The 27042-nt window shown below is 42.7% G+C and overlaps 1 protein-coding gene across 1 annotated transcript; it reads right to left on the bottom strand.

Annotated features, from left to right (window-relative positions):
- Nucleotides 1-971: 971 nt before the first annotated feature.
- On the bottom strand, nucleotides 972-26955 carry Stard7 (StAR related lipid transfer domain containing 7). The gene is made up of 8 exons (XM_027919793.2): nucleotides 26300-26955; nucleotides 12955-13163; nucleotides 12593-12642; nucleotides 11277-11387; nucleotides 11116-11198; nucleotides 10648-10747; nucleotides 4022-4106; nucleotides 972-2809 (listed from the first exon to the last, which is right to left on the bottom strand). The coding sequence occupies exons 1-8, from the start codon at nucleotides 26596-26598 to the stop codon at nucleotides 2625-2627; spliced, it is 1122 nt and encodes a 373-aa protein (XP_027775594.1). The 5' UTR covers nucleotides 26599-26955; the 3' UTR covers nucleotides 972-2624.
- Between the last annotated feature and the right edge of the window lie 87 nt (nucleotides 26956-27042).

Below are 27042 nucleotides of genomic sequence, written 5' to 3'. Positions count from 1 at the left end.
AAAAAAAAAAAAGAAGAAGAAGAAGAAAAAGAAAAAGAAACCTCTAGGGCTTATAATAAATAAAATATACAAATAAAGCATTCGCCTTGAAAGGAACTTGCAGGTTGTTTGCAGAAGGTCTCAGCCTGCCACCCAGCTCCCACCTGCCACTGTGCAAGAAAACAGAAGAGGAGGGATAAAGGGAAAGAAAGGAAAAATGCAAAGGTGCCTCAAAGCAGCGAGGACAAGAAGTTGTGAGGGCCAGGGCCAGGTGACCACAGGAGAACTTCAGCTTGCAATTGTGAGATGAGGCCACAGGGTTCTCTGTGCAACCCCAGGGGGGTGAGACGTGGGTGGAGCATGTGCCTCATTTGTGCCTGCGCAGCCGCAGCTCTAGCCAGACAGGTGGGATGCTTGTGCCTGTCCTCCTGGATTTTCCCATGGGAGAAACACACATAAACCCCAAATTCATGCTGTGCTCAAAGCTTTCAAAAACATATTGATCCTCCTGGAGGATAGGAAGGGTAGCAGAATAGAATTGACAATATGATTGATGTATGTATATTCAATGTATGTATTACATGTCAAAATTCATTCTGCTGTCATGTATGACTAAAAATAAATAAATAAAAACATATTGATCCTCCTGGAACAAAGCTGGGTTCTGGCAGAACCAGCTGCCTACATGCCAACCCACTTTCCAGCAGGCCTCCACTGAAGTTCCTGGACTGTCCTCAACTCAGCCTCGCACTTAAGAGTTCCACCCTCTGCAAAGCCCCAGCACACGACATGGCAGAGGAGGCTGTGCTCAACTGCTAGGCTGATCACCTGCAAAGGGCAGGTGTAGCCAGCCACAACCGGACAGTTAAGACTAAGCCCTGCTGCTTCCCAGGTCAGCTCCTGGGGTCAGTTCACAGCTCTGTGATGTGGAAAGAAGGACAAGCCCAACATGGAGGCTTTCCTGCCACAGTCCATTCAGAGACAAACACTCCTTTGTACCAATCTTTATGTATTTATTCACACATTTGATAAAAATGTCACAGTTAGGAGTGAATTCATTACAATGACATAAGTAACTCTACAGAGTCAAACTGCTGTTAAATCAGAATATGGGGCAACCACAGCTGCTTAGCACCTGTGCACACACACGCAGGAACGCTCTCTCGCACACACCCACTCACACTGGCAGGCACTAAGTTCGGACGTTAATAACCCAGGGACTCTTCCCTGGCTCCTCTGGGGAAGGAAAGAAATCCTCAATGCAAAGATGCTGGGACCACCCAGGACCTCTCTGCTCTGCCAGTGACTCAGGAGACATGAACGGGGACAGTTACTTCCTTGGCACAAAACTGGACAGGCAACAAGAAGGTCAGGAGGGGTTTAGGTTAGTTCCAGGTTTAGAGTCCCTTTCCAACACAACAGGGTAGCAAGCAGGAAAAAAGGTAAAAATTCAGCCATTTGAACTCCAGAAAAGAAAGAAGGGAGGAGGATTTAAAAAATTTGATCCCTATTCTCCCAACACACTGTGACAGGACCATTGGCAAAACCGAGACCAAGCAGATACCATGTGGCTGTGACCTTATTAAATGGTATGGTTTGCCTTCATTTCAGCTCTCGAGAGAGGAGGAAAAACTTTTTAGAGGAACAAGAGGGTCACATACACTACATCCCTATCATATTAGTATCTGGGACAAGATTACATCTGCTTGTCTAGACAGCAGCTGGTCTAAGTGCTGAGCACTCCAAGGGGGCGGCCCAGCCCCGCTCCTCTGCCTTCTGAGGAGGACAAGTCAAACCTCAGGTGAGGAAAATAATGCCTGAACCAAAGAACTGTTTTCTATACTGTGTTACTATGGAGAAAACACCCCCAACTCCTTTTTGACACAAAGTTAAAAAAAAATAAAATAAATTTAAATGTGATGTTTGAGCCTTTCTACTGACCCTGTCAAAACACTGATGATACAGAAACTAATCTCCAGTGCTCCCAGCGAAGGCTGGGAAGAGGAAAGGATTTGGTGACTACAGCGCACGAGCATGGAGCTGGCCAGTTCCCATGAAAATGTCTGGGGTCAGGTGAGTGAGCCAAGGGAAGTATTTTGCAGGGAGAGAATTTCTTGGTACAAACTTCATGCTCCTAAAGATAAAAGCAAGGTGAGGACAAGGCACTTAACACGGCCAAGAGCTGTTTACACCCATTCACACCAAGACTGTTACCAAGAGCACTCCCAGTGACCCTCCTGAAGAAATAACTGGCCACCCAAACTTTCCAGGTGACCTTCAGAACTGGAGGAAATTCCAGCACTGCAAAACCCATGGTGGGATCTGGAATGTCAGCAAGGAACCATTCAGGGGAAGCCAACGAAGTCGTCCACTTCCAACCTGAGGTGAGAGGCTTGTTCCAGATTAGCTCAGTCAAATACTGAATTTCAAACTGGTCAGCCTGAGAACACGGCAGTGCCTCCATGGATCCCGCTTCCTCTCTGATCAAGAGCAGCACAGGGCTCGGAAGGAAATCAGACACTAGTCCTTGAATGATCTTGCACTGATGGTTACCTACATGCCTCCACGGCTTTTCCCCATTCTGTGGCAGAGGGAGGGACAAAGACAGGGCTGGAAGGACCGGTCCCGTCTTCTCCTAAGGCCCTTTAGGCATACTCGATCCTAGCAGGGCTACAACTGCCCTCATTCTTCCGCTCCGATGACTGGGCGGTGGCCTTGGCCTCACTGCTCATCTCCAGAGGTTTTGCCGGGATATAGTCCTTCACTTTGATTTCCATGTTCTTGGCTTTCAGAGTGGCTGTGTGCAGCTTCTCCAGGAAATCCGGCATGCCTGGGGGAGACGGGGGTCTAGTTAAGATGACCAGAAATCAACAGAAGATTCAAAGCTGCACGGCCCCCTCTTTGGTGGTGGGGAGCTGCTCTTCCTCATACCAAGGCAGCCTGAGTGGCAAACTACAAGTGACAGCTGCCGCCAGAAGGTGTTCCCTCTGCATGGACTGCAAAAACACCCACAACCTACGATCCTTGCAGAAGGGGCAGTGATCAGGCCACTGAAATCCCAAAAGGCTCTTTGAGGTGATTAAAATACACATCAGTGGCATGTCAAAATAACTGCCAATTTAACTTAGATAAATGTCAAACAGAAACACTCAATCTTCTCTCCATTTCCCCCAAGGAATAAGCAAATGCCTGTAGAAAACAATCACGAGGATGCTTTCTGAGACACGACGTTAGAAGGGGAAGGTGAAATTACAGCTGCGATGTGCAGCATCTCTTACATGGGTGGTGGCCCTTTCCCTAGGTGACTGCCCACAATCATATTTTCTAAGCCAGATCTTAAGAGTTTTCAACACTACTGAAGAAAAAATTTAAGCCTGGTGTGGTGGTGCATGCCTGCAATCCCAGCGGCTCAGGAGGCTGAGGCAGGAGGATCAGAAATTCAAAGTCATTCAGCAAAAAGCAAGGCACTAAGCAACTGAGTGAGACCATCTCTAAATAAAATACAAAAAAAGGGCGGGTAGGGATGTGGCTCAGTGGCTGAGTGCCCCTAAGTTCAATCCCCAGCTGCAAAAAAAAAAAAAATAAACACATTAAAGTACACAGTCTATATTTAAGACATTGAAGCATATGTTTTAGAAACTCTCCTCTGGCCAGGTGCAGTGGCACATGCCTTCAATCCTAGCAACTCCAGAAGCTGAGGCAGGAGAATTCCAAGTTCAAAGCTAGTCTCAGCAACTTAGTGAGATCCTGTCTCATTAAAAAAAAAAAAAAAGGTTGTGATTGTGGCTCACTGATTAAGTGCCCCTGGGTTCAATCCCCAGTACTAAAAAAAATTAAAATAAAAAGTCTCCTCTGGGTACAAGTTCCTTTCTGGGACCCTATAATTCTCATTCTTACAATCCCACCTGGAGACCAGAATGAACTGGGAAGGGCACTGAATCTCTGTAGCAGGGATTACAGAGATTCAGTGCTGCCATTAAGAAGACAGAGAAAAACAAAATGTTCACCCCAGTTCCCAGCCCTGACACACATCTCCACTCACCGCTGGAAACCATCCAGCTAACACAGTAGCGAGGAAACACAGTCTGGGGATTGTCACTGTATGTCAGCAAGTAGTCAAAGCCATTCTGGAAAAGAAACAGGGCAAAGATGAGGGTACCTGAGCACACACCACAGCCTCCACACCCAGCATCACCGATAGCCATGCCCATTCGGGAGTAAGGAGTGCCACCATTTTAACCTGTGAAAAACAGACTCACCTGATGCCTGAGACCAACTGTTCACAGCAAGGCCTGCCTACAGGGTGACCTCTAGCAAGCATGGCTCCTAGGGTGTCCTAGTCCCATTGGTAAGGGGGCTCCCTGTGCTCAGACAATGCAAACCGTTGTGACTTATGCCAAGCAGGTTTTCTTCCTGGGGGTCTGGAATGATGGTACTCACTAAGTAGAGGGTGCCATGAGACCAGCTCCCAATACAACCTATGGATGCTGAGCTCCACAGGGCCTTCCCACACAGAAGCAGGGCGCACACACTCCTGCACTCCCTGCTGGAGAAGGAGGCCTCGGAGTCCGCAGACCATTCTTGTCTCTGTCATCACCGTGTGTGCAGACTTATTACATCATTGTCATAAAATCAGCTGAGAAAACAACTAAATGCTGAGTCCTATGAGTTCTTCAAATACAGGGCTATGTTTCAGCTTCAAGACCTTCATCTTCACCTGCACCTCCTACTAGTAACAATAGCAAACAACTATACAATAACTTACTGTGGGCCAGGAACTGCTGCAATTTCTCTCAACAATCCTACATTGTAGGTTCAACTATCCCCCATTTTACATGAGGAAATCAAGCAAAAAAAGCTTAAAGTAATGTTGCCCAACGTCACCCTCCTGCTCAGTGAGAAAACTGAGAATTCGGACCACTGAAATCACACACCCACTGTCTCTCTAGCTCAGCCTTCACACTAATACAGCAAAGGACGTGCAATTATTAAGAAAATCTGAAGTGCCTGACCCTGAGAAGCCTAGACAGATTACATTCCACCTGAAGGAGTAAAAGAGAGCACTTTTCCATCTGTACTTTGTCTGCTATACGTCTGGCCGTGTGCGAGGTGCTGCAGAGGAAACGATCCGCTCCAGTCTCTGACTCAGAGAAAGGTGCTGAAAAGACACTGCAGTGCAGAGGGAAGGGAGGCAAAGGCTGTAAACAGGAACAGCGACAGAAGCCCCCACAAGGGCTGGCGAGGGGACAGCATGAATCAACACAAGCATAAGACTTCAAATTATTCCACCCACAAAACATTTGGATGGGGACGTCAAGAGACCTGGACTTTCTTCCACTGCTGCTGACATTATCCAAATGAAGCCAAAAATGCCATGGTTACTGTGGGGAAGGAAGAAAGGGGTTGGGGTGGGGGAATGGGGGAAATCTAAATCACTTTGCTTATTATTTATAGAGTCTGACTTTGAACACAAATATTTCATTTATTAAAACTAAAATTTTCAGAGCAATACTAAAAATCCAAAGTAAATAAAGAACCTGTGGGGGAGTCTCTGGGGGCTGTGATGCACGCTTGTGATCCCAGCTACTCAGAAGGTTGAGGCAGGAAGATCCCAAGTTCAAGGTAAGCCTAGGCAACTCAGCAAGACCCTGTCTTAAAATAAAAAGAGCTGGGGAGGCAGGCACTGTGGCGCATGACTGTAATCCCAGCAGCTCCAGAGGAGGAGGCCCAAGGATCACAAGTACAAAGCCAGCCTCAGCAAAAGCAAGGCACTAAGCAACTCAGTGAGACCCTGTCTCTAAATAAAATACAAACAAATAAAATGGCCTAAAACCAATAAATGACCCTGCAGCTGTGAGCACTCCTTACAGCCAAGCTGTGGTATTAAAAGGCCATTTTCCACTAAAGGAACCAGAACTCTAATTTCTAGGTTTAGAGCTAAAAATACAAAACATGATCCGGGAACATCTTTTAACACTAGAAAGCTCCTAGGGTCCTGAAGCCAACAAGAAGCCCCCATTACCCAAAACCAGGATTAATAAGATCATTAATATGATCATCAGTAAGAATAACTAATGTATAAAAACTAACCTAGTACATTTAAATTTGTGTTTCAAAAATGATACTTCCTTAAGAAACAGAGGGCTGGGATTGTGGCTCTGTGGTAGAGTTCTCGCCTAGCATGCTTGAGGCACTAGGTTAGATCCACATAAATACAAAATAAAGATATTGGGTCTACTTAAAACTAAATAATAAAATAAAAATTAAAAAAAAAAAGAAACAGAACCTTGTCTTTGAGGATTTCTAATTGACAGAACAAACTTGTTTTATTTTGAAAACTAATAAATAAAGAAAACAAGTCAAGTATTTCTCCTATCTCCCTTTCCTATGTGAACTATAGGAAACCAAGCAATTGATGAGGAACTATGCCTATGAAGTATTCCACCCAATAAAGAAAGGAAGTAGGAAAGAACTACAATATCAGTATTCAGTAACCTCTAATGACACAATGGATAATCATTAACAACTTACAGGTTCACAAAGAAATGGCAAAGCAGACATTATCTGCCTCCCAATTAAAATGATCCTGCCCAAAATAACCTACCAACCTGAATCTGCTCAAGCCTCCAGACCTAATTACCAGTATCCAGGAAAGACGATCTAACTGATATAAAGAGACACAAAAGGCAGCAGGGACAAATGTCAACACCTGATCTTATTCAAATTCTGATTCCAATAGCAAAATAGTTCACAATCAGGAAAATTTAAACACTGATTTAGACTTAAAATGGTTTGGTATTAGGGATTTCTGTCAATTGTTTTATGCATGATTATGACAAGTTATGTTTTCAAAAATCCCTTTTTGAAATTTAAAAAAATGGAAAAAAAAATCCCTTTTTGAAATTACCAAAATATCTACACAAGAATTAGGCTCGGGCTGGGGATATAGCTGAGTTGGTAGAGTGCTTGCCTTGCATGCACGAGGCCCTGGGTTCACTCCCTAGCACCACACGCGCGCGCACACACACACACACACACACACACACACAAAGAATTAGGCTCTTCTAATAATAAATTTAGAATATGCTTCAAAATAACTAACGGAGTAGAAAAGGACATAGGAAGGTTACAGTCTGGGAGTGGGGTGGAGCTCAGTGGTACAGCACTTGCCCAGCAGTCAATCCCCACAGTGAAGGGAAAAAACAAACCAACAAGTCTGGCCATGAGCTGGTAACTGTGGAAGTTGGGGACAGGTACATAGGATGTGTGTTACGCACTTCCAATTTTCCATTACAACAAGTAAGACAAGGGGCTGGGTTGTGGCTCAGTGGAAGAGCACTTGCCTGACACATGTAAGGCATTGGGTTCGATCCTCTGCACCACATAAAAACAAATAAATAAGGCCTGTGTCCATCTACAACTAAAAAAATATTTTAAAAAATTTAAAATATAAGACAAACAAAATGTCCAACCTTGGCCAAAGGACCTACTTTCCATGTGCAAAGCCACTTCAGCTGCCTGGTTTCCAAATGCCCACTGACTTACCAACACCTGTGGTCAACCCATGCTCCCCGGCCTCTGAGCACACAAGGGCTCATTTCTATCACTATCTTTGCTCGATTCATGTCTCTGTCTCCAGTGCCCCTCCTAGCCTCCTCTACTATCATCTGCCATTTTTACAAAGATCAACTCAAGCCAGGTGCAGTGGTACACGGCTGTAATCCCAGCGGCTTGGGAGGTTGAGGCAGGAGGATCTGAGGGAGGAGGATCTGAGGCAGGAGAATCTGAGGCAGGAGGATCACGAGTTCAAAGCCAGCCTCAGCAAAAAAAAAAAAAAAGCGAGGCACTAAGCAATCCGGTGAAGCTCCATCTCTAAACAAAACACAAAACTACAAATTAGGGCTGGGGATGTGGCTCAGTGGTCAAGTGCCCCCGAGTTCAATTCCCAGTACCCCTCCCCCCATCCAAAATTGACTCAAGCCAGGTACAGCAGCACCTGCCTGTAATCCCAGCTACTAGGAAGGCAGAGGCAGGAGGATTCAAATTCCAGGGCAGCCTCAAGAACTCAGTAAGACTTGTTTCAAAATTAAAAATTAAAAACTACACTAAGAAAAGTGCTGGGAATGTAACTAAGTAGTAGAGGGGCCCGGGTTCAACCTCCAGCACTATGCACACACACGATAATTCGCACTATTCTCCCAATGCAGCTAGAATATTTACTGGGTGCCTACTGGAGGCCACACTGTGCCACGTGCCAACTCTGCCTCAGCTATTTTGCAGCCATCATTTCTAAAGGCAGTAATGCTGGAACTCAAGCCTCTTTTTTTTTTTTTCCCCCACACAGATAGCACAAAGTCATGATTCAAATTTCAAAAGCAATTTAAAAGGAATAAAGCAAGGTGCAGATCTCCTCCCCACATGGTTCCCAGCCGAGCCAGTCTCCCTGTCCTAAGGGTAACTAGCCATCAACAGCAGCCTCACCGCTTCTAAAGAAAGTAACTTTCAAATATTTTTAACTACAACTCGTTCTGTGTCTCATGCACAAACTCATACATACTTGGGTAACTAGACAAGTTCCATAAAATATGCTGACACTCATTTTCTACTTTTTCTTTTTTAAAAATTGATCATAATCCCCTAAATTAATTATGTCTCCCACTAATGGGTGGTGATCTGTGGGAGAATACCACTCTATAAATAGTATAGAGGTAAACACATAGATCCCCCAGGAAAAAACAAACGTATTGACTGAGGTCAGCCACCATCTGTCATAGCCAAAGGCCTACTGCAGGTGGTATAAATAGAACAACTTGGTAAATATACACACAATGGAATATTACTCAGCATTAAAAGAGAATAAAATCATGGCATTTCCAGGTAAATGGATGGAGTTGGAGAATATAATGCTAAGTGAAGTCAAGCAATCCCCCAAACCAAATGCTGATGTTTTCTCTGATATAAGGATGCTGATTTGTAACAGGGATTGGGAGGGGGACATGGGAAGATTAGACGAACTCTAGATAGGGCAAAGGGGAGGGAGGGCAAGGGAGGGGGCATGGGGGTAGGAAAAGCAGTAGAATGAGACGGACATTATTACTCTAAGTACATGTATAAAGACATGAATGGTGTGACTCTACATTGTGTACAACCACAGACATGAAAAATTGTGCTATATATGTGTAATATGAATTGAAATGCATTCTGCTATCATATGTAACAAATTTGAATAATTTTTTTAAATAAAAATAATAAACAACTTGATGAATAGTCCATGCCCTCTAAACCACACAAAGCAACAGGGAGACACAAAGCCATTATGAAGTAAAACAGAACTAAAAACAGAACCACTGTCACTAATAGGTACACTCAACAGATTAAGCTTTTTTTTTTTTTTTTTTTTTTTGTGGGAAGGGAGCTCACTAAGCTAAGGAAAATATTCTTTCCTGATAAATGTTACAGAATTGTAAAGAGAGACAGTGAGCAATAATCTAAATCTCTGTTTTACAGATAAGAAAGGAGAAATCCAGAAGGGCATGTGTGTTTTGCCCACAGTGTCAAATGCTTTCAGAAGACTTGCTCTTGGCCCTGACAAAAGCTGCCAGGAGCCACATGTCATCACTACTCTGTCTTTAGGGATTTTCCAGGTATACTGCCCTATAGCAAGGGGTCCCAAAATATGGTCCCCAGACAAACAGCCTGAGACTCACCTAAGAACTTCTCAAAAATGTAAATTACCAATGGGCTCCCACCAGACACTGGATCTGTTGGTGCCTTGATCTTGGATTTCCCAGGCTCTAGAACTATGAGAAATGAATCTCTTGTTTATAAAGCCAAATTAAAAAAAAAAAAAAGTGAATTTTCAAGCCACACCTCGGACCTGCTGAATCAGGTCTGAGGCTAGGGCCCAGCAATGTATTTTATTTTATTTTTTTGTGGTGCCTGGAATTGAACCTAGGGCCTTGTGAATGCCTGGCAAGCGCTCTACCACTGAGCCACATCCCCATCCCCCAGCAATGTATTTTAAAAGCTCCAGCTGGTCCAGGCATGGTGGCACATCCTGGAATCCCAGTGGCTGGGGAGGCTGAGGCAGGAGGATCACGAGTTCAAAGCCAGCCTCAGTAACTTAGTGAGCAACTCAGTGAGACTCTGTCTCTACATGAAATGCAGAAATATAGGGGGCTGGGGTTGTGGCTCAGTGGTAGAACAATTGCCTAGCATGTATGAGACCCTGGGTTTGATTCTTAGCACTGCATATAAATAAAATTTAAAGGGGGCTGGGGATGTGACTCAGTGGTTAAGCACCCCCACCCCTGGGTTCAATCCAGGTTCCAAAAGAAAAAAATGTCTCCAGCTGGCCTGTAATCCCAGCCACTCAGGAGGCTGAGACAGAAGACCACAAATTCAAAGGCAGTCTCTGCAACTCACAAACCCTGTCTCAAAATAAAAAATAAAAAGACCTGGGGATGTGGCTCAGTGATTAAGGGCCCCTGAGTTCAATCCCTGGGAGAAAACAAACAGGAAGCCTCCAGCCGATGTGACAGATGCCAGGTCTGAGAACCACTGCCCGCAACAACTCACTCAGCCCCTACCCCCAGTGCAGACTCTAGGCACTCCTCGAGAACATCCCAAAGCCATGACGCAGGGTCTCTTGGTCAAAGTGAAACTCACCTCATCGAATGACTTGTGGGGGCGGATTACCATCTGGGATTCATAGGATCTGACCCTGACGAACTCTGGAGACTCCGGCACGCTGGGGTGCTGCACAGCACTGGAGGGGGAGCGAGGGAAAACAGGTCAGTGACGCCTATCCACAGACCCCAGGGAGCGCAGCCAAGGACAGGCCCTGAGGAGCCTGAAACAAACAACATGCAGCTCACCAGGCCATGTCAAATCAACTCTCTTCCCCTTTAATTACCAACAGTAAGGAACTGAAGAAATGATTAATTAAAAGCTTGCATCCCTTCAATCTTCCTAGCTAGTCACAGCCCCTCCTCTTTCAGCTGGGAGGGCAGGACACTGGCTGTCCCTGGTAAGCCTGCAGGAGACTCGCCAGGGCACTAAGGGTAGGCTTACAGGTCTATACAACCAACACTCCTGGCTGAAGAACTCGCCAAGGGCCACGGCAGCCATACATACCGTGACACCAACACCATCACATTGTTCTCCTGATCCACACTGTATCGCCGAACATACACGTAATCCCGAGAGTACATTGGGTACTAAAGAAAGGAGGGGCAGGATTAGCACTTGGCACCCTGCAGATTTGACAGAAGTAAAACCAGAAGGAAAATACTCACAGGAAAATGGGTTACCCAGTGAAGAACCTCAGAACCACTGACCACGTCCCTCTCGATCACCTCCAGCTTGATCACTAGGGCATCCCACTTCTTCCTGTACTCTGTGTCCAGCTGTAAAAGACAAGACCATGAAGACCCAAGACAATCCAAAGCAAAAATGCAGACGGCCTCTCCAGATGCCTGGACTGGACCTCTGACCCAAGGGCCCTATTATAAAACACAGACCTAACTGATGGGGCCTAAGCGTGGGAGGCACGGCTCTGGTAACTACATAGTCTTCCAAAGTCCTTTCACGTGTGTGAAAGAGAATCTTAAAAGGCAAGCCCCAGAAAAATATAAGGAAAAAAAATATTGTAACAGACATGTCTGGGGAAAATATAGTATATGCGGTGATAGAAACATGAAGGGAAGAATTCTAAACAGGTTTAAACAGATAAAAACTCTCAGTACGAGTAGACACCTCACACAAAGAAAACCAAAGTAGCATATTTTTTTTTAATTTCTGGCATCACTAGTAACTAAGAAATTTCAAAGACAGACATATCCAAACTAACAAAAATGCAATACAAACTGACAAAATTCAGTGCTTAAGAGAAAATGCACTTGCATATGAACAGGGGGTGTTATAATCAACAAACTAGCAACTGGTCTGGCAAAACAAGTGAAAATACCTATGTAGAACTCTGTTGTTTGAACACCCAAGGATAAAAGCAGTCCTTGAACATATTCTTTATTTTTATTTAAAGTAAATATATTCACGAGACTACTTCAGATTAAAGTAAGTTAAAGACACCTAACAACTAAATGGAATCCTAACTGGATCTATACTGAATGGACATGATTGGGTCAACTGATAAAACCAAAATACAAACACAGATTACATTGAACTGTGCTGCACCAATGCTGAATTTACTGACATGGTTAGTTAGAAGAATATGCCTAGTTTCAGGAAATACTCACTAAAGAATTTAGTGACAGAGGACCATGATATGTTTAATTTGCCCTCAAAATGTTTAGGAAAAAAACAATAAAGGCTTGTGAAATATTAGAGTATCTTAATCAACCCTTCTATTTGATCTTCTCAAACAGTCTGAGGGTGGGTGGGCTGTAGGCAAAAATCAGTCCCACCCTCACAGGACAGATAGAGAAATTACAAGTCAAATGTTCCCCCAGATGCTACATGCCAAGGAACAAGAAGCACAGACACATATGGATACCCCAAATCCAACATGATCAAATCAAAGAAATCATTCATGTGGACAGTAGTAAATAGCTTGTTAGGAAGCTCTGAAATCCACAGCAAAAAATTAACTCACCTGAACATTGAAGAACTGCCGGGGTGTCACATCTGTGTAGGTTCCAAAAACTAAAATGACAAGAAAGAATAAAGGATGCTTGCTGAGCTCCTGGCCCCATTCCTATCACTACCGGCATTTCAATTCTAGAGTACTGAGAGCTCCTGAAGGCAGCTTCAGAAAGCAGAAGCAAGGCAGGGGCAGCAAAGCCAAAGATGCCATGTGTCAAGGAAGACACCAGGAGAGGAAAACTACCAACAGAAAGCCATGGTAAATTTCCTGAGAAACCACCAGAACAGAATAGTTTAGAAAAACATGAGGCCCCAAGTCCCAAGCACCTGGGCACCCAGGCACACATTTCAAAGGCAGCACGCCCAGCTCACCTCGGTACTGGTAAAGATGGCTGCCTTCAATTGGGCGCCGCCACAGTTTGAAGTGCTTCTTATCCATCACCATCTCCCATGGCTGTTCCTTGTCCTTCAACTCTTCATTCCCTTCTGTTTGGGATTTTGATTCTGGAGGGTGGCGCTCGACTCCTGAGCTCTGAAATATATTTGAGACTTCCTCCAACCGTTTCATTTCATTAATGGATCTGCAAAAAACAAAAACAGATCCGGTGCAGGTGGTCAGTCAGCCCTGTGAAATGAAATGTCCACACAGAGACCTGCAAAGGAATGGTGTGGGTTTAACACAGTATAGTGTGGTGAATAAAAACTCAGTTCCTGTGCTGGATGCCACTCATTAACCCAAACAACATAGTATTTAATCAGTACCCACTTCTACATATATAAAATGGGAAGAATAGTACCTATCTCAAGATTGGGAATAAAGATTATCAACAAATTTATATATAAAGTGCTTAAGCCCCAGTACATTATTAACCTTCAACATCCGCTATTAAAGTCTTTGACTACAGCTGGGAGTGGTGGCACTCACTATAATCCCAGTGACTTGGGAGGTTGAGGCAGGAGGATTGTAAGTTCAAGGCCAGCCCCAGAAACTTCACAAGATTCTCAGCACCTTAGAGCTTGTCCCCCGCCCCCCCCCAAAAAATGTGATGTGGCTCAGTGGTTAAGTGCCCACAGGCTCAGTCCCCAGTACAAACTAAATAAATAAATAAAGTCCATGATTGTGAAATGTCATTTGGGACCTTTACAAAAGGCATCACCACTATCTAAGTGCAGAACATTTCCATCAACCAAAAGAAACTACACCATCACCAGTCCCTTCCCATTCCTGCCTCCCTTCACTTTCTGTACGAATTTGCTTATTCTGGGCATTTCAAATAAATGGAGTCACATAATAATGTTTTTTTGTATCTGGCTTCTTTCTCTTGGCATATTTTCAAGTTTCATCCATGAAAGTGTACTTTATTCTTTTTATGATTAAATAATGTTCCATCATAGGAATATATCACCTTTTGTTTATCAGGTAATAGAAACTTGGTTTCTACTTTCTGGCTATTACAAATAATGCTGCTAAGAACATTTAAGTTTTTGTATCAACATGTTTTTAATTCTCTTGGGAAGATTCCTAGGCGTGAATGTGCTAAGTCATGGTAACTCAATGCTTCACTTTTTGAGGAGCTGCCAAACTATTTCCACAGCAGATGCACCACTTTAGATTCCTATCACTGTTGTATGAAGATCCCAACTGCTCCACACCCTTGCCAATTTTATTATCCTTTTTTTTTTTTTTATTCCAGCCATACTAGTGGGCATGAAGTGATATCTCAGTGTGGTTTGAACTGATACAATTGCTAATGACTAATGATGTTGGTTACCTTTTCATAAGCTCACTGGCCACTTGTGCATTCCATGGAGAAATACCTCTATTGAAATTCTCTATTTTATCAGATTGTCTTTTTTTTTGGGGGGGGGGGTACCTTTTTATTTTTTGAGACAGGCCTCACTAGGTTGCTGAGGCTAACGAACTTGCAAACTTCCTGCCTCAGACTCTCAAACCACTTGGCTTACAGGTGGACACTAATACCTTATCAGAATAAAGAAAATATAAATATTTTCTTTCTTTCTGTGGATCACCTTAACTTTCTTGTATCTTTTGATGATAAAGGTTTTTAATTTTTATGAAGTCTAACTTGTTTTTTCTTTGATTACTAATGTTTTGGCATTACATCTAAGAAATCACTGCCTACTCCAACATCACAAAGACTGATGCCTAAATTTTCATCTAAGAGTTTTAAAGTTTTAGCTTACATTATGGTATTCGACCCATTTAATTTTTGTGTACGGCATAAGGCAGGGGTCTAAGTTCATTTTCTTGCATATGCCTCTTCAGTTAGCCCAGCCCTACTTCTTTCCCCATTGACCTGTCTTGATACCCTTGTTGAACCAACTGACCAAAAATATAAAGGTTCATTTCTGAACTTTCAATTTTATTCCAACACTCTACATGTCTATCCTAATACCAGTACCACAGTGTCTTCATTGTGGTAGCTCTGAAGTTTTGAAGTCAGGAGAGTGAGTCCCCCAAATTCTGCTCTTCTCCTTCAAAAGTGTTTAAGTTATTCTGAGTCCCTTTCATTTCCATGAGTATAACTGGCTTGCCAATTTCTGTAAAATAGCCAACTACGATTTTGATAAGAACTATACTGAACATGTAGACTGATTCGGGATAGTAATTCCATCTTAATAATATCCATGAATACAGGCTGTCTTTCCACTTATTCATGTTTTTTTCTTTTTCTTTTTGAGAAGGGTCTTGCTATATTGCCCACGCGGGCCTTGAACTCCTGGGCTCAACCAATCCTTCTGCCCTAGCCTCCAGAGCAAATGGGATTATAGGTGTACACCACTGTGACCAATCTATTTTATGTCTTTATAAAATTTCTTCCAAGGATGTTTTATAGTTTTCATTGTAAAAGCCTTATGTTTCTTTTGTTAAATTTATTCCTAAATATTTTCTTTTTGATACTGTTGTAAATGGAATTTTCTTACTTTCATTTTCAGATTGCTCCTCTGAACAATGTATAAAAATGTGATTTGGGGGAGCTAGAGTTGTGGCTTGGCGGTATAGAGCTCACCTAGCATGTGTGAGGTGATGGGTTCGATCCTCAGCACCACATAAAAATGGATAAATAAAATAAAGGTATGTATCCAACTACAACTAAAAAATATATATTTTTAAATGTGATTTTTGTATACAGATCTTATATCCTGCGAACTTATTAGCTGTCTAGATTATTAACTTTAACAGTTTTTTGTGGATTCTTTAGTATTTTCTACACATAAAATCACATAAGAAAAAAAAGTAAAAACATTTTTTTAAATATAATATAAGCTGCAAATAGTTTTAGTGTTTCCTTTCCAGTCGGGATGCCTGCTTTCTCCTTCTCTTGCCTAATTCCCGTGGCTACAGCCTGTAGCACTCTCCTGTAGCACTCTGTTGAAAAGAAGGGCTAGCACAGGTCTTGTTCCCGACCTTCTCACCATCAACTTGCTGCTGGCTAGTTTTTACTGATGCCCTTTATCAGTTTGAGGATACTCCCTTCTATTCCCAGGATGAAAAGGGATTCTGTTTTTTTAAATCTGAAGTGAGGTTGGATTTGTCAAATGCTTTTGCTACATCTATTCAGATGACCATGTGGCTTTTGTCCTTTCTTCTTTGCTTGGATAAATCCCACTTGTTCATGAATACAATCCTTTTTATATGTTACGAGGCTTGGTTTGTCAGTATTTTGTTCAGGACTGCTTACATTTCTAAAATATACGCAAGAGTACCAGATATCATGCTATGAATCACCGTATTTCCCTAGAGGCATATACACACGTACAATATATACACATAAGGACAAAGACACATAAGGATAAAGACGGGGATGACACACAGCAAACTAAGACAATGGTTACATCTTGCGGAAAAAGGAGAGTATGTTAGAAAAAAGTACAGAAGAAAATTTGTGGTATCTATGATATTTTGTTTCTTAAATGTAACATTTGTTTTATTTTTTAACACTTTTTAATGTATCTAAGACACTTTATAATAATAATTTTTTAAGAGAGAATTTTTTAATATTTATTTTTTAGTTTTCGGCAGACACAACATCTTTGTTTGTATGTGGTGCTGAGGATCGAACCCGGGCTGCATGCATGACAGGCGAGCGCTACCGCTTGAGCCACATCCCCAGCCCTATAATAATAATTTCTTTTAAAAAAGTTTGGCTAGTATTTTGCGTAAATCACAGACAGGAAAGAAAAATTGGTGTGATTCAGACTGAGGAAGACCTCAAACACTGATACACTGAAATGACCTTTCATTCCTCTCCCAAGTATCAAATGAAACAAGGCTGAAGGGTAATTTTAAGGCAGAATTAACCATATAAATTTACTTTTGTTTTTAAAGCCTTCATTTTATTTATTTTTATAAAGCGCTGAGGATCCAACCCAGTGCCTCAAAAATGCCAGGCAAGCGCTCTACCACTGACTCACAACCCCAGCCCCATATACATTTACTTTTTATTCCCCTATAGAGACAATATCACATTGCACTATAGTTAATCTATCTTTATATCATCTTATTGGTAAAACTATGAATTTCCTAAGGGTAAGGAATCTTTTTCCTAACTGTAGTTCCAGCTCCTAGCATCTCTTTTGTAAATAATAAACACTCAACAAATGCTTACTGAATAAATTAAGTAAATGAAGAAAAGACAGAAGTAGATCTCACTAATAAAAATTACATTAATATAGTTTGGGGGGGACTTTGAGGCGGGGTCTCACTATGTTGCCCACAGTGGCCTCAAACTCACAATCCTCTTGCCTCAGTCTCCCAAGCAGCTGGGATTACAAGCATGCACACCATGCCTGTAATAAATTGCTTTAAAAGCCAAAAATTACTGACAATCCAAGATTAAAACTTAGAGCAATCCAAAGTAATGCTGAGTCCATTTCTTTTCTTCTTTCTTTCTTTCCTTTTAGTACTGGAAATTGAACACAGGGGTGCATTACCACTGAGCTATACCTCTGTTGTTGTGTTTTGTTTTGTTTTGTTTTGGGGGGGAGGGAGTATCACTAAGTAGTTGAGGGTCTCATAAGATGCTAAGATTGGCCTTGAACTTGTGATTCTCCTGCCTCCACTTCCCAAGTCCTAGGATTACAGGCATGCACCACCACACCCAGTAGGACATTATTTCTTAAAATTCCAATTCACTTAATTTTAAACTTTGGACTTAGCTATTATCTTTTTTTTTTTTTGGGGGGGGGGGGGTGGCCAGTGGGCAGGGTACCAAGGATTGAACCCCGGGACAGAACCCAGGAATACTTAACCACTGAGCCACATCTCCAGTCCTTTTTTTTTTTTTTATTTTGAGACAGGGTCTTGTTTAGGGGCTTGTTAATTTACTGAGACTGACTTTGAACTTGTGATCCTCCTGTCTCAGTGGCCAAGCAGCTGCGATTACAGGGGATTACAGGTATGTGCCACCATATTCAGCAGTATTTGTCATTTCTGACTGTCTGAAATCCCTCCATTTCTAGCCCCTAGCAGTTTAAGGGCAGCTCCTAATTTAAGTGAGATTAATTAAAGACTTCTAGGGCTTTGGATCTTGAGGAAATAACCCAAAGGCACAAGATCTTTTGGAGATTATTCTTAGTAATCTTGAGGAGATCCAGCAGTGCAACCAATCTAGGGGGAAATCACCAGCAACACCAACATCTAAGGAGATGATTCCTGGAGCAAGCCTTGGTTGTTCTCCTGATCAACTTGTACTTTCTGGCCTTCTTGTCACTGTTCTGAACAACCTGACAAGGAATCGACTAATGAATTCCTATTGGTTTAAATTAAACAAGATCAGTTTGTTTATTTACAACGAAGAATCCATGACATAAATTGAATCCAGTACAATTTATACTGATGTTCTGAAGAAAATTATTTTACCATTTGAAAAAACTTTTCAAGCCGCCAGGCTTGATGGTGCACGCCTGTAATCCCAGCAACTCAGGAGGCTGAGGAGGAGGATCGGAAGTTCAAAGCCAGACTAGGCAATTTAGTGAGGCCCTAAGCAACTTAGTAAGACCATGTCTCTAAATTTAAAAAATAAAATAAAATGGGCTAGAGATGTGGCTCAGTAGTTAAGCAACCCTGGGTTCAATCCCCAGTACCAAAAAAAAAAAAAAAAAAAACTTCTCAATTTAAATTAAAAGTTGAGCTGGGCGTAGTGGCACACACTTATAATCCCAATGGCGGAGGCAGGAGGATTGCAAGTTTGAGGCCATTCTCAGCAACTTAGTGAAACCCAAAGCAACTGAGAGAGATCCTGTCTCAAAATAAAAAATAAGGGCTGGGACTGCGGCTCAGTAGAACAGAGCTTGCCTGACATGTGTGAGGCACTGGGTTCGATTCTCAACACCACATATAAATAAATAAATAAATAAATAAATAAATAAATAAATAAATAAATAAATAAAATAAAGTGAAGGTATATCAACAACTTAAAAAATATTTTAGAAATAAATAAATAATAAAAAGGACTGGGGATGTGGCTCAGTGGTTAAGTACCCAGTGTCCAATCCCTGGTATGTACGTATAAATAAAAAGTTGAAATCTTGAGGCAAGTTTGAGGCCAGCCTGGGCAACTTAGCAAGACGCTGTCTCAAAAAATAAAAACAGCTGGCGATGCAGCTCAGTGGTAGAGTGCTCCTGGGTTCCACCCCCTGTACCAGGGGAGGAAAAAATGCAAAATAAGATTAAAGACTGGCATTGCAAATGTCCAAGTACAGAAATAGGAAAGAAACCTTCTGGTAGTATTGCAGAAGAGAAAGCAAAAGCAAGGCAAAAACACAGCCTGATTTGCTCAGAGAACAATTTAGACATCACATGGAACCAGTTAATAACATTTTTCAATAATAATTAAGCACCACTCCTCAATGTCATTCTTATCACATAATAAAGAAGACAAGAATCTGTTTCCATTGGTGGAATATTTTATCAAAACATCAGGAGCTCAGGCTGGGCTTAGGGCTCAGTGATAGAGCACTTGCCTAGCACATGTAAGGCACTAGGTTCAATCCTCAGCACCACATAAAAATAAGTAAATAAAACAAAGATATTGTGTCCATCTACAACTAAAAGAAAAAAACATTGAAACAACAAACAATATCAGGGGCTCATAAAAGAATTATGTACCTAGAAAGCTTTTAAGAAAATCAATGACTGTAGGCAATATCTGTGTATATACACATAGATATGTGTGTATGTATATGCACATACATATGTTTATATATACTTGGGGGAGTACTACTAGGATTGAACTCAGGGGTACATTACCACTGAGTGGCATCCCAAGCCCCCTTTATTCCTAGACAGGGTCTCACTAAATTGCCCAAGCTGATCTCTAATTTGCCATCCTCCTGGCTCGACTCCCCATTTGCTGGGATTATAGGTATGAGCCACTAAGCCCAGCTTTCCCCTCCCCCCTTTAGATAGCATCTCACTATGTTCCTAACTTCTAGGTTCAAGAAATCCTCCTGCCTCAGCCTCTCCAGTAACTGGGACTACAGGCCTGTGCCACCATGCCCAGAAGTAAGCAATATTTTTTAATGGCCTTTTAAGATGCAAGGTGGTATAGAGCTTCTAATCTATACTACTTAATCAGGTTCTCCTATATAATTAAAATTCCATGTAATTTGATTAAATTTGAGACTAAGTCCACCTGAAGAGGGATGAAAATGTCTTATGAAAACAAGACATTCCTCCGCCCACCCACCCCAGGTACTGGAAATTGAATCCAGAGGCCTGAACTACATTCCCGGTCCTTTTGTAAATTTTGAGACAGGGTTCTGCAAAACTGCCCAGGCTAACCTTGAACTTGATCCTCCTGCCACTGTGCCCAGCTGATGTTCTTTTTTATTTTCTTCATTGTCATTTTTTGAAATGAGGTCTCACTCAGTTATCCAAGCTAGCCCCAAATTCTTGTGCTCAAGCAATCCTCCTACCTCAGCCCTCTGAGTAGCTGGGACTGCGGGAGATGTACAAGTGTGCCCAGCGCACCCAGCTAACATTCATTCTTTGAACAGCATAATACAAATGCTGGAGAAAGACTGCTGTGATGGAAATGTATGTGATCATACAACCTTCTGTAGCCAGGTTTAAAAGTTCTTGAAGGGTCCCACCTTCTAAATTGGACAGACATAATTAACAGAGGAGCACAAACACTGTTATACGTACTAAGTGGAAAATGATAAACCCTCTCACCAGGCATCTCTTTAGCCTGCTGTGCCAAATCCTGTTTGGGTAAGATAGGCTTCTAAACCTTCCTATCTAAGAGACTTAAATTAATAAGGACAGAAAAGGACAAAAGAGATTATTCCCCAAATAGTTACAAAACCAGCAGATTAGTCAAAGGATCAAGAAAAGATGGTCTATGCTTCCTTTTCTCCAAAGGAAAACCACCTGAATATTTGAGGAAGGCTGGAATGAAAGCAGCGGCCACTAAAGACTTTCAATGAAAACTAAGTAAGTGTACAAATGCTTGACTCAGGGTCCTGTCCTCTGCATGAGGCAAGATAGTCTCTAAAATGATTCAAATGTAGCCATCAGACAATTAGGAATTTCAACAAGACAACCTTCACCTCACATAATCTCTTCCTTCACATTACAAACTTACTATTAAAGGGAGGGATTTTCAACTGATTTGGGACACATCTTGAAATAAAGGACATAAACTAGTTAATGCTAAAAGAATGAAAACTATATATATATATATATGTGTGTGTGTGTTCCTGTAAGCCAGAAAGTTCACACTGATCATTCATCCAGTTAATAACATACAGAAAACGTGAATATATTCCGTTTTAGGGCTAAAACACAGAATTGGGAAAATGGCCAATTTCCCTTTGAAACTTTACTGGCAATTATTTTATTTTACTCAAGTTTATAGAGCAATGAGGTGTAACAAAAAAAAAAGATGAGGTCAATGGAAAATTTTCCCCTAATTTTCATATTTCTTAATATCCTTCCTCTTTTTGTTCCTGTAATTTTTTTTAACTGTTTCAAAGCCATAAAAATTACTACTGTATTCTTCTAGAAAATTTGCCCTGGGCTCACGGAATGCCAGCTAACACCAAGAATAGTGAGCAAAATTATTTTGTTTAATTGAAACTAATTAGATAAGAACACTAGAGCAAGGATTAAAAAGATCTGATTTCTACATGAGGCCCCAGAAACAAGTCAAAATCACTTTGTACAGGTTACTTCTTTGCTAAATAAGATCAATTTCTTACTTGGTAAAATGTTCTCAAACACAAAAGAATAGAAAGCAAAATTATTTTTATTCGGAAAAGAAACACACATAAGAAAAACATGCCAATCTAAAGCTCGGGTATTTTGCACACTTCCCTGTGTAACCAAGATGGAAGGGTCAGAATTAGTTTACGTCAGGACAAGTGGGTACAGAAACAACATAGGTGAGACAAAGGCTGTAATTTAGGGGTTACTGGACAATCATTCTCTTCTTCCATTAACAATGAAAGAATTGTACCTGACCTGAGACAACTGTGTTCCATTCTGGAAACTACCCAATATCTCTCAACCACCTCACTAAAACAAACAAAATCCAAATGTTCTAAGCTAGGTGAAACAACCTCAGCAGTACTTGTTCTAAAGCAAATACAATACTTAAACATCAAGCAAAAAAGTTAGACTGTATCCACATTTTATTCAATAAAAATGTAAACATTATAAGCTATTAGAACTGAGACATAAGGAAACAATCTACAATCAATAATATATAATCTGTCTCCCTATCAAGGTAACAAACCTTGATCAAGATTAACAACTTGATCAAAATTTAATGATAAGAAAAGCAAAATCCAGGCCAGGGTTGTGGCTCAGTGGCAGAGTGCTTGCCTAGCATGCGTGAGGCAGTGGATTCAATCCTTAGCACCACATAAAAACAAACAAATAAAATAAAGGTATTGTGTCCATCTACAACTAAAAAAAAATAATAATAATAAAAATAAAAGAAAAAAGAAAAGAAAAGCAAAATCCAAGCATGAACTAGACAATGAAGTATTAAGCCAGGCTGGTGGTGTACACCTATAATCCCCCAACTCAGGAGGTTGAGGCAGCAGGATCACAAATCCAAGGCCAGCTCAGCAATTTAGTAAGACTCTAAGCAACTTAACAAGATCCTATCTCAGAATTTAAAAAAATTTTTTTAAATGTAAAGGGCGTGGCATGAGGAGATGTAGCTCAGTGGTAAAGAAACCTCCCTGGATTCTATTCCCAATAACCCCACAACAAAAACAAAGGCAATGAAGTATTAAATATGGGTCTTTACTGTAGTAACTGGAGGAAGACCAAAACAAAAGGCAGCTCCCAAGTGCTCTGTAGACTGGGGTACCGCTCAGTGGCAGAGTGATGGTTCAATTCCCAGCACCCAAACAAACAAAAAAGAAGTGGTCTGACTGGACTTCACCTAAACTGCAAAGCGAGCTGGATTAGAACCAAGAGTGTTTCAACAGATCCTGGTTTCAGAGACTGACTGAAGAGCAGGAAACAGGATGAACACCTGGGTCAGCAACTGGCCCAATCTCATGGCCAGAGTGGGACTGACTTATTATCTGAATGTTCAATACATCCACTTCTTAAATTGTTTTCCGTTCCAGCTCCCCTAAATGGCAGAACTGCCATCCAGAGCTCCAGGATGTATCACCCATAAAAGTACATTAAGTAATCCAAACAATGTCATCTACCACTAAACCCCAACACTGTTCAACTCCCAGCGCCCCAATTCCTTCCCTCTCTTTTGTACCAACTAACCCTTTCTCCTTCCCGAACAGATCCACCTGAGGATTTTCTTTTCAAGGGTCACCAGTATGGAACACAGGAAATTCATCAAAAATAGAATGAAGGGCTGGAGTTGTGGCTCAGTAGTAGAACGCCTTCCTGGAATGTGTGATGCCCTGGGTTCAATCCTCAGCACTGCATATAAATAAATTAATTAAATAAAAGATCCATTGACAACTAAAACAATAGTAATAAAAAAAATAGAATGAGGGCTGCTGGGCGAGGTGACGCATATCTGTAATCCCAGCGCATATCTGTAATCCCAGCGGCTCAGGAGGCTGAGGCAGAAGGATTGAAAATTCAAAGCCAGCCCCAGCAACTTAGCGAGGCACTTAACAACTCAGTGAGAACCTGTCTCTAAATAAAATATAAAAAGAGCTGGGGATGGGCTGGGGTTGTGGGTCAATGGTAGAGCTCTGACTAAGCACATGCAAGGCCCCGAGTTCGATCCTCAGCACCACATAAAAATAAGTAAATTAATTAATTAAAGGTATTGTGTCCAATTACAATTGAAAAAATTTTAATGTTTTAGTTGTTGATAGACCTTTATTTAATTTGTTTATTTATTTACTTCTATGTGGTGCTTAGAATCAAACCCTGTGCCTCACACATGCTAGGCAAGTGTTTGCCACTGAGCTACAACCCCAGCACAACTGAAAATTGATATTAAAAGGGGGTCGGGCTGGGGATATAGCTCAGTTGGTACAGTGCTTGGCTTGCATGCACAAGGCCCTGGATTCGATCCAGTATCAAAAAATAAATAAATAAATAAAGGGGGCTGGGGGGAAGTGGCTCAGTAAGTGAGCACCCTTGGGTTCAATCCTTAGTACCCGCCCCCCTCCAAAAAAAAAAAAAAAAAATAGAATTAGGGCCTGGCAAGATAGCACACACCTGTAATTTCAGGAGGCTGAGACAAGAGGATTGTGAGTACAAAGTCAGCCTCAGCACTAAGCAACTCAGTGAGACCCTGTCTCTAAATAAAATACAAAATACGGCTGGGATGTGGCTCAGTGGCTCAGTGCCCCTGAGTTCAATCCCCAGTACCAAAAAAAAAAAAAGGAAGAAAGAAAATTAAACAGTTAATGGGCAATTTTCTTAAAATTTTTTTCTCATTTTTTTTATTTCTTGCAAGATTAGCACAAATATCCAAATAGCAAAAGAATGCTAATAGGAACTAGGCAAAATTGCTATCATGCTTTGATTCTTTAATTTTTTTGAACGAGGCTATGTGCAGTTATGATCTTAGTTTTTTTGTTGTTGTTGTTTTGGAGGAGGGTTGTTTAACAGCTCTGGGGATGGAATCCAGGGCCCTGTACATGCTAGGCAAGGGTTCTACCACTGAGCTACACCCTCAGCCCTGTGGTTCTGATTTTAAATTGCATTATAAAAGTCATCCTTCCTGCTAGGAAAAGCATTCCCAGTTCTTAAGATAGACTTGCATTTACCCACAATTCATAGTGTTGCACAAATAGCTGCCTGGCATCTGGGTATTACACTTCCCACACAGGCCATGGTACAAACTTTACTGCTGTATTTCCATTTTCAATCTAACCAAAAATGTGGAATAACAGGTGGTCTCCCTGTTCAAGAAATATCTAGAATAAAGATACTCTGTGGGATCTATGAGGAGGAGGGAACTGTCCCTGGTTCCTGAAATCACAGTTTTAGAATTTAAAAGAGTGCTTATGTAGAGGACACAGTCTAAAAATATCTGTCAAAAAATGAAAATCCAAGCCAGGCTTGGTGGCATATGCCTTAATCCCAGCTCCTGACAAAGCTGAAGCAGGAGGATCACAAGTTCAGGGCCAGTCTTGGCAACTTAGTGAGACCCTATCTCAAAACAAAAACCACCACCACCAACAACAACAAAGAGTAGCTGGGGATGTAGTTCAGTGGTAGAGTGATTGTCTAGCATGCATGAGGCCCTGGGTTTAAACTCCAGTAACAGTGGGGAAAAAAGAAATAAAGTAAATAAAGAGACATATACTTCAAGCGCTAAAAACAAATCTTTTTTAAAAAATATTTTTAGTTATACATGAACACAGTATCTTTATTTTATTTATTTTTATGTGGTGCTAAGGATCGAACCCAGTGCCCCACATGTATGAGGCAAGTGCTCTGCCACTGAGCCACAACCCAGCCCTAAAACAAATCTTTAGAACTACAGAGTAACAAATACAATCAACGGTACTGGATTTTCACCCAGAAGTTTTAATGACAGCATGACTTCTGACCTTAATGATACCCAAAGTTCTAAAGTAGCAAAAATCTCACCTAATTCTTATAGGATAAAACGTCTGGGTTATCGGTTTGTGCAAGCAGGGCAAAATCCCTCCCAGCCTCTGAATTCCTTTCAGACGGGAGTCACAATGACAGAGCTCTCTCGGGCCACTTCTCCCAAGGCTTGAGTCCCATTTGGATGGCAGTCATTTTGTAACTGCAGAAATACAGCCTCAGGTCGAGTTTAAAGTCGTTCTGAATTTGCATTTTTTTCTGAGAACGTTAAAGATTTCGTGAAGAAGGGCCTGCACGCCTTCTGTATTCACTTTTACAATGCGGTTTTTCTTTTCTTTATCTCTAGGGCTGGGAATCCAGCGCAGACCTCGCGCTTGCCAAGCAGGTGCTCCAGCACTGAGCTACCCCTGTACTCCTAAGGTTGTCTTCAGTGTCATACTACCCATCCAAAGTCCCCCCCCCCCCCAGACTAACACCCACTTCCAGCCCTTGCTTCTAACGCAACAAACCGCAGAAACACACGGGCAGCAAGGTGAATTGCTAAAACTGCTCCAGTCTGCTGCACCGCCACTCACAGGAAGACCAGGTAAACAGGGGACACGGGGCAGGCCCCGAGGGTCGTACGTCCCCACCTCCCGCCCGGGCCACCCCACCCCAAGCACAGGGGCGACTCGCTGCAAAGCCCACCTCTGCAGCTCCTCCTCCTGGATCCTCTCCTCGTCCCACACGAAGACGCCGGCGAGCGCCGCCATCAAAGCAGAGGCATGGCCCGGGCGGCCGCGCAGCCGGCGCCAGAGGCGTCCGAGTAGGACGCAGCGCGAGCTCTCGGAGTAGAGGCGGCCGTAGAGCTGCGCGATCTGCTGCGTGCGCCGCACACGCAGGCCCGTCACGAAGCGGCACTGATTGGCCAGCAAGCCCAGCAGGCCCCCGCCCCGCGCCCCCGCTAGCCAGGCGGCCAGGCCGGCCGGCGGCCTCCGCGGGAACATGCCGCCACCGCAGGCAGAGCAGCGGGCCCGGGAGGGCGCGGGCGGCCGTCAGCTAAGTCCCCTAACTGGCCGGCCCGGAGTCCGTCTCTCGTTGCCCAGGCCAGGCGCCGCCTCTCATGTCTCTGCAGCAGCCGCTGAGAAGAGCCCCCTCGGGGGAGAGCGCCGCTGCAGGAGACGCGAGGGCTCGGCCCCCTCGCTCCTCCGAGTGTCCAGGTGGCGGCGGAATTGCGGTGCGGGGAACGCGGGAACTAGCGAGGCGGGCGACCCCGGCTCCGCAGGAGGAAAGGTCCCGGGAGCTCCGAATCCACCACACGCGCCGCCTGCCCGCAACCTACCCGCGTCTCCGCCTCTCGGGCTCTGATTGGCCACGATCCCGACGGTCTGGCGCTCATTGGCGGCGCCAAATGCCCGTCACCGCTCTCTCCGCCCCTACGCGCCGCACGC

This window comes from Marmota flaviventris, chromosome 14 (genome assembly GCF_047511675.1).
Source record: "Marmota flaviventris isolate mMarFla1 chromosome 14, mMarFla1.hap1, whole genome shotgun sequence".
NCBI lineage: Eukaryota > Metazoa > Chordata > Mammalia > Rodentia > Sciuridae > Marmota > Marmota flaviventris.
The sequence above is the reverse complement of the archived record's forward strand: the minus strand, read 5'-3'. Positions and strand labels throughout refer to the sequence as shown.

Coding starts and splice junctions, on each gene's coding strand:
- Stard7 (XM_027919793.2), bottom strand. CDS start 26,598: ATGTTCCCGCGGAGGCCGCCGGCCGGCCTGGCCGCCTGGCTAGCGGGG. Junction 13,164..26,299: donor CAGGAGGAGGAGCTGCAGAG/GTGGGCTTTGCA, acceptor TGTTTTTTGCAG/ATCCATTAATGAAATGAAAC. Junction 2,810..4,021: donor TAGCTGGATGGTTTCCAGCG/GTGAGTGGAGAT, acceptor CGTCTCCCCCAG/GCATGCCGGATTTCCTGGAG.